Raw genomic sequence first — 14,714 nt, 5'->3', positions numbered from 1 at the left:
AGCTCACTGTAAAGGTCCGATTCATCCAGAATCTCTGATTTTATGATCTCCTCGATCACGTCCTCAAGGGTGACCAACCCCAGCACCTCGTAGAAAGGATCTCCCTCCCCCTCGTTGTTCACCTTCTGGACAATGGCCAGGTGGGATTTTCCTAAGTGGAAGAAAGAGAATCGTGAGTGGGAAGTAGGAAGAACATGGACGAAATGTTCCTACATGAGACACTTTGTATTAGCAACCAGAGAAGGAAAACAATTGTAAACTCTGAAGTACAAATTAACAGCAGCCTCTGGACGAGTTCCTTCTGTCGTGCTCACACATGAGGGTGACGTGCACGTGGGAGTAATGCACCACGAAAGTAAGCAACACGTCCAAAAAAAGAAAACGAGCACAAAAACGATGTAAACAAAGCAGCACCCTCAGGCGATATGACAGAAATCTAATTTGGGTGATTTTGGGCAATGCTGCAAATCAACGAGCAGAACTGAAAACATCTTTTTAAGTACGTTTTGTGGCTTGGAGTCAGTGTGCAGGCATCACCTTTTTTTTCTCCATTGATGCTGCTTTGAAATGGCCTTGTACTATATCATCCCGCCCCTTCAGCAGTGGATGTTGAAGAACCTTGATTTGTTAAGTTTAACTGACACGATCAACCAAAACTAACCAGTCTACAGTGGTTATTCTATGAATAAGATATATTTCAGTACCCAATATAACTTTCAAATAAAGTTTTACGAGATGCAGAAATGTACTGTAACTGTATTTATTTGACCTTGTGGACACGTACAGTTCAATGTCTCCATTCTCACACTATTGCTGTCAACCATCTCACAATAACAAGGAAAGCAAATGAAGCACATCTACCATTAATGGCATCTATGACACAAATCAAAAGACCTCTTTGCTGTCTGTTTGCTGTCATCATGGCGTATTTGTACATTTACTGGAGTCGAGTTTTCGCCACATCACAGCTCTTTGTTTGCACCCTGGAACACACAAACCTGGCCGAGCCCCTCAGTCATGACAAACAATCATATCATGATGGATTCCTATTTGACCGCAGCCCTGCCGCTCTGACATTGACCCATCCGTCCACTCCCTTTGCTTGCACCACAAATAGCCTGTTAATGTGTACAGGTCGTTACAGCTGGGGTTCGGTCTGGACTTTGGCCATGAGCGTTACTGTACAACACAGAAATACACATGTACATGGAGACACACACAAACCCTGCCGAACTCCTCACATGACAAACTGTTGGAGGTGCAGAGGGAGGCTGGCCTGCTGCTGACTCCCAGACAGCCCCGGCAGTGCTCTGAATTATTAATGGAGCTGCCAGAGTGAAGCACTCAGAGGATCTCCGGGGGGTTTGGTGCCCAGGTGGATCATTTCCTGCCATCCACCCAGACAAACACACACAGCACACATATGCAAGCAACTGGTTTAAAGAGCCCTCTGTGTCACAAGCTCATGCACTCGCACCATTAAGAGGGTGGATTTGAACAAGTGAGGGGGAGCGAGACGATCTGATTCTCAGTCTCCCCAAAACCACAAGCTAGCAAGTCCTGATAAAGGACGAAACAAGAAGGAAAAGGCAGAGACAGTGAGGAGTCAGAAAAGAGAGCAGCAGCAGATCAATGGGATTTAAAAAGAGCTCGTATGACCGGCAATTAAAAGAAGACCAAAGGCTATTCTTGTTTTGTCTCTCTGTGTGTGTGTGTGTCCTTGATGTCTGCCTGCATGTCCTGGCGAAGTGGGTGCTGCTGGCACGATGACATGAACACACTCCACACATTCTCCGCTTCGACCTTGCTCGGTTTTACTACATGAATAGAGCAGCGGGACGTTGAGAATTCATTTCTCACAAGGCCGGATTTACCGCAGGGGTCTGTGATGTCACAGCGTGAGATATATATCGGGGTGGGCGGATGATGGACTATATATTTAGTCTGCATACTCGAGTCTCGAGGGGAAGCAGGAAGGTTGGACAGTCATCGCTCAGCTAAGAAAGAAGTTAGAAATGGTTCAAACAGTTCTGATCACAGCAAGAGGACTGATGAGTAATTTCATTCAAGTTGGTTTCCCCACTCTGAGCCACAGCCGCTCTCAGCCCCACACAAATCCCACTGACGTAGAATCCTCACACATTTCACAGTCCGCTGTCCCGACAATGTTTTCATACATATTTAACACTCAGTGACCACATGCCGCAGATTTATTTGGTTCAAATAAACCAGATCAAACGCAGACCCTTCCTTCACTCTGCGTCTCTCAGTGTGGGAACGCCAAAAACGTTTTGGCCGCACCAGAAAAAGTGACAACCACACTGGCAAAATATACACATTCACTCCGACAGCCAACAAATCTGTCATCCCTCCTCTCTCTTTCTTATTAGCAGAGCGCAGCGGACATTTTTAGCCGCCGCTGACCGTCACGGTGGCAGCTGCGGGTCGTATCAGCTGTCGCTAATTAACGTTTAACTCCGTGAGTAACTTTGTGACAAGCTGTTTGTAGCGTTTGTGTGTCTGCACGCAGCCAAGGAGTGTTGATGTTTTCATAGCTGCAACAACTCCGACAAAGTGATACGTCTCCTCTAATAAAACCATCGCTTCACGTCAGTTTCAGGAGTCACGTCCTCCCAGCTAAACTTCAGATCACATCCATAATTTAAGATGACCGACTTAACTGTTTTGAATAGGATCTCGGTGTTTGGATGAAGCAGTTTGTGAAAAACAATGAGCCAAATTAGCAGCTACAATTGTCAATTGTCACTGTTAATATACTTTTATATTCTTTATCCTTTATTTATCCTTTATTTTACCCGGCACGACATTGAGAGTAATTTCTTATTTACAATAACAGCCTGTCAGCTGCCAGACACTTTTCCTCAGACCTGGATTCAACAATGACAGATGCTCAATATTAAAGGCCCCATAAAAACTGGGAGCCTTCCTGAATTCTGACCTGTACTCATGTTGACAAACAGTAGCACCCACATGGTTAAACTGGTCTGCAGTGTGCCTTGAAGATCACATGAAATAGGTACTTAAACTTCCTGGAAAACAGTGCGAAATGTAACCTTGGGATGTACCATCAGCGTCACTTGACATGTGTAGTAGCGCACACCAGATGCACAGATGTAAAGACAGAAGTCGTAGTCGAGGTCAGTGGAGTAAATCTCTCTGACCGTCCTGTCAAACCAGCCTGCCCCTCTCTTGGAAACTTCTCTTAACTACCAAATATTCCCTTCACTAATTCTCTCAGCTAATAAATCATCATACATACATCCTGTTTCATCAGGAATGACATCATGTAAGAGAGGGGCGATATCATTTCATGGGACCTTTAAGGTGCGATTTTGCCCGGATGGAGCCAGGATCAGTCTACAGTGTCCCACGGTGAGGAACCCCCAGAGAACATTCATTAGCTGATCATCGCTCATTCCACACAAGATCACTGTAGCAACGAAAATAGAGACATCATGTAATGGAAAAGGCACTCTGTGTGTGTGTGTGTGTGTGTGTGTGTGTGTGTGTGTGTGTGTGTGTGTGTGTGTGTGACCTCTCCCTGTGGCGCTGAGTCAATATTTCAGAGGAAGTAGGACCCGGGGGGACATACTTACCCCCAGTTACTGGAGAGTCACTTGAGCGTCTATTGACTCCTTCAGAGCACACAGAGACACACACACACACACACACACACACACACACACACACACACACACACACACACACAGCAGAAGGAAGTTCAGCCGAGCACAGGCTGCTTCATGTATCCAGTGTGTGACCTGAGTCAGCTGAGTCTACAGTTAACAACCCCACAGAGTCACCCAGCTCCTGTGTGTCTGTCGCCGCTGAGTTTGAGGCGAGATGTGTGTTTGTCGGCGCAGCACGCTCACCTCGGGCTCGCACACAAACACGACCAGCTGTCACTTATCAAACGGAGAATCTGACACGACAAGGAAGTGGTTTTTTGGTTCAAATCATCCCTCCATCGCTCATCCCCTCTACGGGCTGTGAGCCGAGGTGACAGCGACTCGCCGTCAGCGCCGCTCGACTGATCGCCTCACGAGGACACGCTTTTCCGTACGCACCTGCTTCAGAGGAGTAATCCTTTATTAGCTGCTCTCCTCTTTGATTTTGTTCTATGTGTTGTGTGTGTTTTACAGCTTTAAAATCTGACTTGGAATTTGACTTGAGGTGAATTTGAAAGTCACAACGGACTGCTTCTGCCTTTCACCCACCCCCTCACACAGACATGGCAGCAAGCCATCAGGAGGGGCCGGGGCTCAGTGTATGGCTCAAGGACACGTGGAGGAGCCGGGGGAAGGAGACAATCCTCAACCTGCTGAGCCGCAAACTCGAAAATCAGGTCATTTCAGAACAAATACTGAAGAAGTGAGTCTGTAAATCGACTAATGAGTTCATCCATCCATCTATGCCTCCAACAAACAAATAACCCAGCTTATTGTTGTCATCATCACCATCATTAGCTCTTGGGTAAACACTGTCCTGTACACTGTGTGTGTCACTTATGTTACTGTGGCTTGTTTTTAGGATCATCGCAGCGTTTTGTGCTTCGACCAAATCAACCACAGATTTTCTCTAAAACTCCGTGAGAGCAGAGGGAGAACAACAATTTGCCAAAAGTGGAACTGAGAAACACAGTGACCTTTGTCACAAGCACCAAACTCTGCTGAGGAACAGGCCGCAGCTTCTCTTTTCTTTTTTTCTTTTTTTTTCCTGAACATTACCCAACATTAACAACCAATGAACACCTTTCCACACACGTGAAGATCTGAGTCCGCCCATCGCTGCTCTTGGCGCGCCCACACAGAGTCCCAGCAGGTCGGGCGACCTCTCGGTCTGTTTCTCTGCCCTCTGGCTCTTCCGTCACCAGCCTGCGAACCGGCCTGTTTGTCGACATGAAACATCGGCGACAAAAGAACGAGGGGGGGGGCAACAAGTCTGTATGGGAAAGGAATGCCACACGCATACCGCCCACGCACAACAACACAACCGGCCGGACAAATATCTGCAGCACTGGCCATCGACTGAGAAGCGTGCACGCTGTGAGGGGATGAAACAAAAATGCATGGCTGCAAATATGCTCATACACACACACACTCAAACACGCGTATGCTTGTGCGGGACAGGTCAAACTCTTCTAACCTGTTTTTCCAGCTAAAGCTGGGCCCATCTACTCTGACCTGAAGGGACAGTAGAGCTACAGAGTAGTGGCTGAAATGTTTTTATGTTGCATAGCAGATTAATTACTCATGGTTTTAAAAACAAAACTGCTTCACTGTGTTTCATGTCAACACGCTCATCGCTTTTGCCTTGTTAAGTATTAGGCTGCAGTCAGACTGCAAGAAAAGAAAATCCAAGGGTGCAACCGTGTTGCCAAAGCATGTGACGAGATGAAACATACACCAGAAAGTCCAAGTCTGAAGGTTAGCAGACGCCAGGCCAGTGCACGGCGGTTTCTGAGTCAGGAATTCAGAAATAATTTTCCTCTTTGAATCTCTCGTTTTGTCCGCAGCCCAAAAACCCAAAGACACTCAGTTTACAATAGAAAACAGAATAAAGAAGCAAATCTTCACATAGGAGAAGCCATGACCTCAGCCTCATCTGCTCATCCAGAGCGCTTTTTAGCACAGAGGGATCCCGCTCTGAAGCCTGTAGCGGGGCCTGTGTTATGGAGTATGATGCACAGCAGAACCTCATTGACAGCAGTGTTTGGGACATCCAGTCGTTTCTGCTGAGCTGCTCTTTCTTCACGCTGACTGATATCATTACGTCACACAGTCTGGAAGTGTTGATGCGACGCACACAAAACATACACGCTAAGTTGGAGTGGAGAGGACGGCGGCTGCACCGTCAGCACTTTGAGCTACAATGGCGACACAGGAAGAGAGAGAAAAGCAGCGGGTGGCTGATAAGAACGCAGAGAGGATCCCAGAGAAACCCGGCTGCTGCTAATTTCCACCATTACCACTGATTGTATGAGCGTTGATGAGGGGTCGTGGAGTCCAGCTCCACCCAAGTTCGGTGGCAGCGCACACTTCCACAAAGCAGCCATACATCCAGGGCCGCACATGACGATCATTGTGGTGTAATATAGTGATGAATATTATCATTAACTGTGCACGACAACCTATCGATGTCAACAATTATTCAATCAGTGTTTTTAGGATTTTTTTGGAGCCCAATACAAAAAAAAAAAGAGAGAGAATATGCTACAAAAAAAGTGCTTCTTGTAGAAAGATAAAATGTGCTTTATAGCCTAAAAATAGCGACAGACACTGCGAGAGCATAACTTCTTAGCTGGCACTGAATCCGCTTCAGAGGTAAGAGAATGATCTGTCAATGACGCCCGCTGCCTTTTAGAATAAACAAAACTAAAAATAAAAAACACTGTAAATCCCTGACTAACTAACCAATGAACCCTGATGAAACTCTACGTTGGAAGTCACATTCGTTTTGGGTCATCAGAAGTGATCAATAGTTCTTTATCAGGACTTAATCTATCCAGAGCATATATTCCAATATGATCCGGAAAGCCACTGATCGCACCCACCTTTTATTTATTTTATTCTCTCGCTGTTTTATGCCTCCTTCATGTTTCTTTTTTGATCCTACGGTTGCTTCTTTGCTTCATTTTGTGGATTATATGACTTCTGTGCGTGTTGAGGTGAGCCCTGTAAGCTTTTAAGGCTTTTCTAAATCTCACCTGCACAATTTGCTTCTTTTCTTGTGTTGTTGCATTTTTGTTGCTTTGTGTCTACTGTGTAAATAAAAAAAAAATTAATAAAGAACATTTCAAGTAAAGCGTTTTGGAGAACGTCCTATGCAAATGAAATCAGAGCATCACAGATGGGGAAGTCAGCCGACGAGAGTGCGAGTGAGATAATGTTTGGTTGTTAGCGTGTGTGTGCTTACTCCCTGTGACTCAGCGGAACACATGAGAGATTGTTTCTTGAAAATAGAAAGTCACATATTCGCAGGCTCATGCACACACACGTGCGCGCGCGCACACACACACACACACACACACACACACCTCCCTGCAGAAAACCAACTTCTTTACCAATGCTTCATTTCAATGATGAACCTTTAACAGCTCGTGAAAGACACCCTGATGCCACAACCCCACGGCCTACTTCCTGCTTCAAATGCATCCAGAAACAGCTTTTAGTGACTAACACAGGAGGGATTTAGCGGTGTGCAGCTATGTGGAAGATTCTCGTTTTTCAAGTCCTCCCATGTTTTCACTTCACTGGCGCACCTCCAGCTCTAATGTGAACACGGCCGACCTCACGTGACGAGTCTGAAGAGATGCTCTTGCACCGATAAAGGCTAATAGTGTTTTAGTGGATTCAACTGCTACCGTGAGTGACCGAAGCTGCTCTTTCCTGCACAGTTCCTACACAGACGGGCAGAAAGACAGAGAAACAGAGAAGTGGGGGTGGGGATGGAGGAGAGGGTGAGAGAGACACACCCATTATACAAAAGGAGGAGTGGAGATTCAGGTCTGCCCCGGTGACAACCCCTTATCACCCTGAGATGGGTAATCTTTTACTCAACCGTGTAAAACTCAGCTCAAAAAGAGGCAGTCAGAGCAAATACTGCTGGTCCTCGGCTTCTTAAAGAGTCAGGGTCACAGTTCAGATTTGGGTTAAAGGTCGAGATTAGAACTAAGATTAGGTTCAAATGAGATTGAAGGTTCAGGCAGGTGGCTGACGAAGGAACGTCATAAATGAAGGTGTTCTGATGTATAGCTGTACATATGTGTGTGTATGTGTGTGTGTGTGTGTGTGTGTGTATGTGTGTGTGTGTGTGTGTGTGTGTGTGTGTGTGTGTGTCGGGGTCCAAAGGTTACTGAGGCCAGTCTGTGAGAACACATGACAAAGTGAAGAGTTGACAGACAAAGAAAAACACCCACTCCTTTCTGTTCTGCAGTGTTTGCCGTGCTGCGGGGCCGTACAGAGCTGCACTTCACTGCATGTGTGAGGGAGTCCTGACAACATGGCGGACAAGATGCACGCGTTCACCATCATCTCTCGCCCGAAAAGCAAAGCTCAGGGTGTTCAGGTCGTGGCTTCGCGTTTTTAGTCGCTGCTCATGGCCGCTTTGACTGGTTCAAATGCCAAACATCGCGAGCAGTGGGTCATTTCAGCTGTCGCTCATTAAAGTTAATTCTGTGAGTAAACTGATGACAGGCTGAATTCCACTTGTCTGTTGTTCGGTTACAGTGCTTCCTGTGAGCTGGTGTCTGGACTCAGCCGAAGATTGTTTGCGAGGGAAGAAGCTCCACTCTGTGACATCAGTGTCTGTCCCTGAGAGGAATGAGCTATTCGTAGTGAGACGTCTTCCTTTCAGCCGATCCCTTCACGTCAATTTCAGGCCTCAGATGCTCCGAGTTACACTTTCCTTCACGTCGCATATGTAATCTAAGCTCATAAGCGTTTGACTATCAGAGCTTCAGTGTTTGGATGAAGACGCTTGTGTCAAGTAAGGTGCATCAGATTTAGTAGCTACAATCACTTCAATCTGTTTTATAAACGGACGTACTGGCTGTGACTAACAACAGACACCCAGTAGAAAATGACTTGTAGTCTGGTTACAAAAAAAGCAGCATGTTTTTCTTCCAAGCAACGAGTTTCCAGAGCCCCAGGTGATGTCAAAGTGTTTGTTCTGTCCAACAGACAGTCGCAAACCATAAAGGTTCAGTTTACAATCATACAGAAGAGGGAAAAGCAGCATATCTTTCCATTTTTAATGTTTGGAGTTGTTGTCGTCTCACTGTGTTCGAGTCTGAAAGGGGGAAAATCCTTCATGGGGACCAAAATTTAACCACCTGTTAGCACATTAAATTTCACTGAAACCCACCGAGAAGTTCTTGAGACATACTGCTACCCAACAGGCAAACAGTCATTAAACCGTAGCACGTATAACTGGGTCCTAAAGGCTGGGTGGGGTGGCCAGATAAGTGCCCGAACACTGATAAAGTGCAGACAATGCAGACGGTCCTGACAACCACAAACAAAACACAAGCTGGTTCAGTTCCCGAGACTGTCTAAGTGCTTAAGGTTCAACTGGAATGTTGGTCCTAATCTCTCCGCCCTCGACCCGCCTCCTGACTCATATCCAATTTAATGCAGCTGAGTGCAAATTCTAATAAATAGAGCAAAAAAGCAGGAATCAGTGAATGATAGCTGTGGTGGTGTCAATATTTTGTCTTATAATATTGCATTTTAAACTCGACATTCGACTTTTGGCACATAAATATTCAGATTTCTCCAATTCAAGAAAAAAAATGTAATTAATTTAAAGTCTCTCAGTGATGAGCAAAAAATCGAGGAGGTTGAAGATGACTATCACGTTACGTGACTAACAAGTCGCTGCGAGCACTACACAGCTGCTGTCAACGTTGTTATCTTCTAGACATCATTTGTGTTCAACTCGGGCTGCAATTAACCATTATTTTCACTACTAAGAAATCTGTCAATAATTTCCTCCAATATGGTTCAGTCCACAAAATGTCAGAACAAAGTGAACGTCGATCCCAGTTTCTCAGTGCCCCGGTGATAATATTCAAATGTAAACATTAAAATGTGAGAATCTGGAGCCTGCGTTTGGGCTTTCTTTATCACCTCAACTACAAAACAAACAGTAGAACTTGATTCTCCTCAACCTGTTTGCCTTGATCCGATGCTGGTATTATTTAAGAGAAGAAGAGTCCCTGAGGCCGCAGTGTCGGCTAATACAACACACTACCTGAGGGCCCAACACGTGACGGTCTGTTGACAGAGTGCACTGTGCCTCCAGTGAATTCACAGCTCATTTGTGTCTGTGTGTTTTCTAAATTACGCCTGAAGTCCAGCGTGCCTGAATTTAAGCCTCCTTGCACGCAGAGCTGCTTACATGAGAGCCACAAATAGGTGCCGCCCATACTTATTTATCAATTTAAATGAAAAGACGAACGTGGAGTAGTTTAATAAACCTCATTCTGGTTTACAAGCTGCACCACTGTCTTCCACACCCTCTTATATCGACACATACGAAAACAAAGACTCACTGCTGACGTCTTGTCTCTTCTTCTTTGATGTCTGCTGTTTCTATTTCCTGTGATGACAGTCAGCATGTCATTAAAATTTAATCTTATCTAATAAGGTCACCTCATAGACCATCTATGATAGAAAGGTCACGCTATGTTGACTGAAAAGGCTGTTGAGTACACACACACACACACACACACACACAACGAAGTCTTGATAACTGTCATTATCATCAATTAGGGATGTGTAATGTCGTATCCTTCATGATAATATTTGTGGAATTTTTAATATTATATATAATAATATTTAAAAACACATACTGTGATAGTGGAAATATGTTGATGCGATGATGTCACACTGTTACTCAGAGTCACAAAAAGCATGCAGCATGGCTACCGGCTCCACGGTGGAGGAGTTAGCTCCAAAAAGAGGAGCGACTTCAGGGGCGTGGAAGCGGTTTGGTTACTAAAGATCAGATGACAGAGTAACGTGTAAAAAGCACAAGAAGACTAACAACAACAGAGGCAACCTGAACGATCCTGATGTTGTTTTAGGGCCACTTCACCCACCCTCTGCTGTCAATTCAGAGCTCACAAGCAGACTGCAGTATGGTGAGCATAAACCAAAGAAACCCGTGTGTACACACACTGACGCCGCTGGATGCCATCACCGTGGTAACTGATGCCCAGCGGCAAGCGAGAGGAACTTGAGATGCGAGCGGGGAGTCGGGTCAGAGAGGAGGCAGGGGGCCGGCAGCCGCGTCAACACAGTCACAGCGTGGAGGTCGACGTGGTAATAAAAAAAATAAAAAAAAAACTGTTTCGCAACTTCTTTGGAACAAAGTACTCATCGCTGGGAATGCGTGCTACTTGAAGGACTATCTGTCAATCAAACTGCGTCAGAAAGCAATTACCTCATCTTCCTGTCAGACTTCCTGTGGACGTTCTCGTCGTTGCCTGTTTTGGTCACAGTGGCTGCTGCTTGAGGATTATATAGAAGACGAACGCCAAGAAATACTGTAGATAAGATTTCCTCTTAAGTGCAAAGAGACACTTCAAAGAGCCGCCACAGCTGCATATCAACGCTGTAATTCTTCACTAAACACATGGTGCAGTCTCTCCTCTATACATGAAGTGCCACTAAAACTTAAAATATGTGCATTCCCACCGCTTCCGGGAGCAGAAACTAATTCAAAGACTGATTCTAGGTCTTTGTCCTCCTTCTGATTTCTCCTTTTAAGACTCATTTAAATGGACTGCGCTGAAATTACAAGATGTTTACAGGATCACTTTTTAGCCACTAACATTTCTGTTCATCTCCAGCTTCTACAGATCAGGACCCGTTTGACGGCAGAGGATGAACACACATTATCAGAGGGTTTCCTCCATTACTATAACCTTTAAACTCCACACTTTAAACACAGCAGCTGAGTGTATCCTCATAACGACTTACAGTAAATCTCTTCCCCAAGCTTTGAGCCATCGTGGGCTGTCCTCGACTCTCTGTGCAGCCGAGACATGTGTGTGTGTGTGTGTGTGTAGGCACTGCAGCTTGTTGCCAAACCCTCCCAACACGACAGCCGAGCCTGCTAAGACAAGCTGCAGAGCCATTTCTTGGCCAAATGTCACACATTGCCGTGCACCTCCACAGAGGCACACCACACAAAAGTCAATCTACAGCTTCTGATCAGAGATAAGTGCAAAGTAACAGTGACAGAGAGCGCTCTTCTACTGAGAGGCATTTTGCGAGACACAAATCAAACTAGCATAAACAGGGAGTTGAGACTGCCGACAAAGTTCAGTGAAATTTTACCATCTCACCGTCAGATACTCGTGCCTGCTACACCAGACAGAAAACAATCAATCATTCCTCTCTGTGCTGAGATACAGACACAGCAAGTGTGTGCGCGTGCCAGTGTGTGTGTGTGTGTGTGTGTGTGTGTGTGTGTGTGTGTGTGTGTGTGTGTCTACTGTCTGTGACCTTGAGACGAGATGCCTGAGAAAGGAAAAATATATCCCCACGGGGGATGGCGTCAGTGTGTGTACATCCTCCTGAGAGAGGGAGTGTGTACATGCATGCATGCGTGTGTGTGTGTGTGTGTGTGTGTGTGTGTGTGTGTGTGTGTGTGTGCTTCTGTGTGCGCTGAGTGCAGAATAGCAGCAAAGCAACAGAGAGAGAAGTGAAACTGGGAAGTGTTTCTGATATCACCACTCACAAATCTGACGGTGGTTACAGTTGATTCCTGCCTCGACACCACTTCTCAGCACAATCATTTTTGTAAGACACGCAGCTTTAGATCAGCAGCGCCGTACTGCTGTTTACAGTTAGCACTGTAATAAATAAACCCACGTTCTCTTTGGTAATCCGGAGAATGTCTACGGACTGAACATAATAAAAGACTTCCTGCCCCACACCAGCGTGAAATCTAAAACTAACATGTCTTTGCTATCAGATACACATAACACGGGGGGGGGGGGTCTGGCAGACAGAGAGTCCTAATAAAAATTCTCACTGCACCGTAATAACCATGGCCACATCATATCACTTTCATTTCAAGACACCGAACCTCATCCTGGCACTCTGGATACGAGCATCAACAAAATAAAAATCATATACTGGTAGAAGACAAATGCAAAGGCCCTCTCATATCTACATTTTGGGGCTTTCCCGTACTGTGCTGCAGGCAGGATGAATCCAGACATCACTGGTCCCTGAGATGGAAATTTCTTTTATAGCTTGGCAGATTCCACAAAGAGGTCAGAGGTCAAGCTCAGCAGCGGATGTAACACACGCTACGACAAACTAAAGCCTCAAAAATAAGCATCAGCTTTGATCAAACCATCTGACAGTGTGGTAAACAATCAAACACTACGAGCTCAGTAAGATGTTACACCTGACTCCCTGCTAGCTGTCCCTGCTGCCAGGGGTGGAAGTTGCACCATAAGACTACCACAAACCTTTCTTGAACTCCTCCAGCATGGAGTCCAGCTTGGTGTCGTGGAAGACAAAGTGGACCGGGTGGTTGTAGAACTTGGTGATGGTCTTGAGCGTGGTGCAGTCGTCCGGGTCCACGAAAGCCAGGTCCTTGACAAACAGGATGTCCACGATGTTGGACCGCTCGTCCTCATACACTGGTATCCTGGTGTATCCGCTCTCCATGATCTCGGACATGGTGTTGAAGTCCAGCACGGCGTCGCTGTGGATCATGAAGCAGTTGCTGATCGGCGTCATGACATCCTCCACCGTTTTGGTCCTGAGCTCCAGCGCGCCTTGGATCATGTTGAGCTCCTCTTTGACCAGGTCATTGTACGGCTCGGTGACTTTCAGCATCTCCACCAGCTTCTCCCGGTTGTACACGGTGCCGATCTCCTGGCCCAGGACGCAGTCGAGGATCTTGCTGATGGGCCACGACAGAGGGAAAGTTAACAGCATGAACAGCTTGGTGACAAGGATGGTGTTCGCCCCCACTGCTAGGCCGTGGCGGGAGCACAGCGCCTGCGGGACGATCTCGCCGAAAATAACGATGCCGACTGTGGAGGCGACCACAGCGCCGAACCCGGACTCGGTGAGGTCGTCCAGGAGGATGGTGAGGGTGGTGTTGACCAGGACGTTTCCGAGGAGCAGCGAGCACAGCAAGTAGTTCCCCTTCCTGCGGATGGGCTCGATTTTCCGCGCGTACTTCTTCTCCTTCTCGGTGCCGCAGCTCTGCACGATGCGGAGCTCCATCGGGTCCAGGGCCATCAGCCCCAGGTTGAGTCCGCTGAACATGCCGGACAGCACAAGCAGGAAGGAGATGAGGATCACCTGCAGCCAGATGGGCAGCAAAGACTTCTTCTCCTCCACTACCCGCAGTCTGCCGTCCTTGTCGTCCAGCAGGTACCACTTCGACTCCTTCTCCTCCTTGTCGCGGACGCACAAGCCGAACACCTTCACCACCTCGCTCTTTCGGAGGTGCTTGATCTTGAGGTTGACCACCCCGGAGGTGTTGTAGTTGCTTACTTCCATAGACCCCATCACTACGATATCCTTTGTAATCTCGGGACAAGTGCCATTGACGGGGACCGTGATTGCGCCGAAACTATCATCCTCTTTATCACTGGAGTAAAGTTCTGTGAACCCGATGAGCTTCGAGCTGCCCGCGAACAAGTGGAGCCCGTAGAACCTGAAGAGGGTGTCGCTGCCCTCGGTCACCTGAATAACCCCTCTCTCGGTGGTCTCAGCCGGCGTGTCGCTCTTCTCCAGCCTCATGCCAAGTATCCGTGTGTTGCCCCTTGACTCCGAAAGTGCCGCCTCGGCTTGCCTGCCCACAAAAACACAAGAAAAGACGAATAAAGTTAGCGTAAACCCCCATCCACTCGAGTCTATCGCCATGTTTGTTTCGCTCTCTGTGAACGGGGGAACTGACGTCACCTACTCGTTTCAACAAGCCCACCCCCTAATTTGCATACCCGCATATATCGAAGATGAAGCCAATCGCCGGCGGGAACGTCACTCAAAAAAACTTGACCGTGCCCCCTCACTTTTAATTTTTAAGGTCGACTGATAGTTTTTCTTTTTAAGGTCGACTACGTGCAGCTTTAATCACAGGATTTTATGCAGTTATTTGATTTTTTTTATGACTCATTTATAACAGCTGACTGATTTGAAGTGGAAAAGAAA

The 14,714-nt window shown here is 46.6% G+C and overlaps 1 protein-coding gene across 2 annotated transcripts in view; it reads right to left on the bottom strand.

Annotated features, from left to right (window-relative positions):
• Nucleotides 1–14,436, bottom strand: part of LOC143320617 (metal transporter CNNM4) — a 42,136-nt gene extending 27,700 nt beyond the window's left edge. For both annotated transcript variants that reach the window (XM_076730437.1, XM_076730438.1), the window contains exons 1-2: nucleotides 13,013–14,436; nucleotides 8–151 (exon numbers count right to left, since the gene is read on the bottom strand). In XM_076730437.1, the coding sequence (XP_076586552.1) occupies nucleotides 8–151; nucleotides 13,013–14,426 (1,558 nt within the window). In that variant the 5' untranslated portion in view covers nucleotides 14,427–14,436. The remainder of the gene's footprint in view (nucleotides 1–7; nucleotides 152–13,012) is intronic.
• Nucleotides 14,437–14,714: the final 278 nt, after the last annotated feature.

This window comes from Chaetodon auriga, chromosome 5, assembly GCF_051107435.1.
Source record: "Chaetodon auriga isolate fChaAug3 chromosome 5, fChaAug3.hap1, whole genome shotgun sequence".
NCBI lineage: Eukaryota > Metazoa > Chordata > Actinopteri > Chaetodontiformes > Chaetodontidae > Chaetodon > Chaetodon auriga.
The sequence above is the reverse complement of the archived record's forward strand: the minus strand, read 5'-3'. Positions and strand labels throughout refer to the sequence as shown.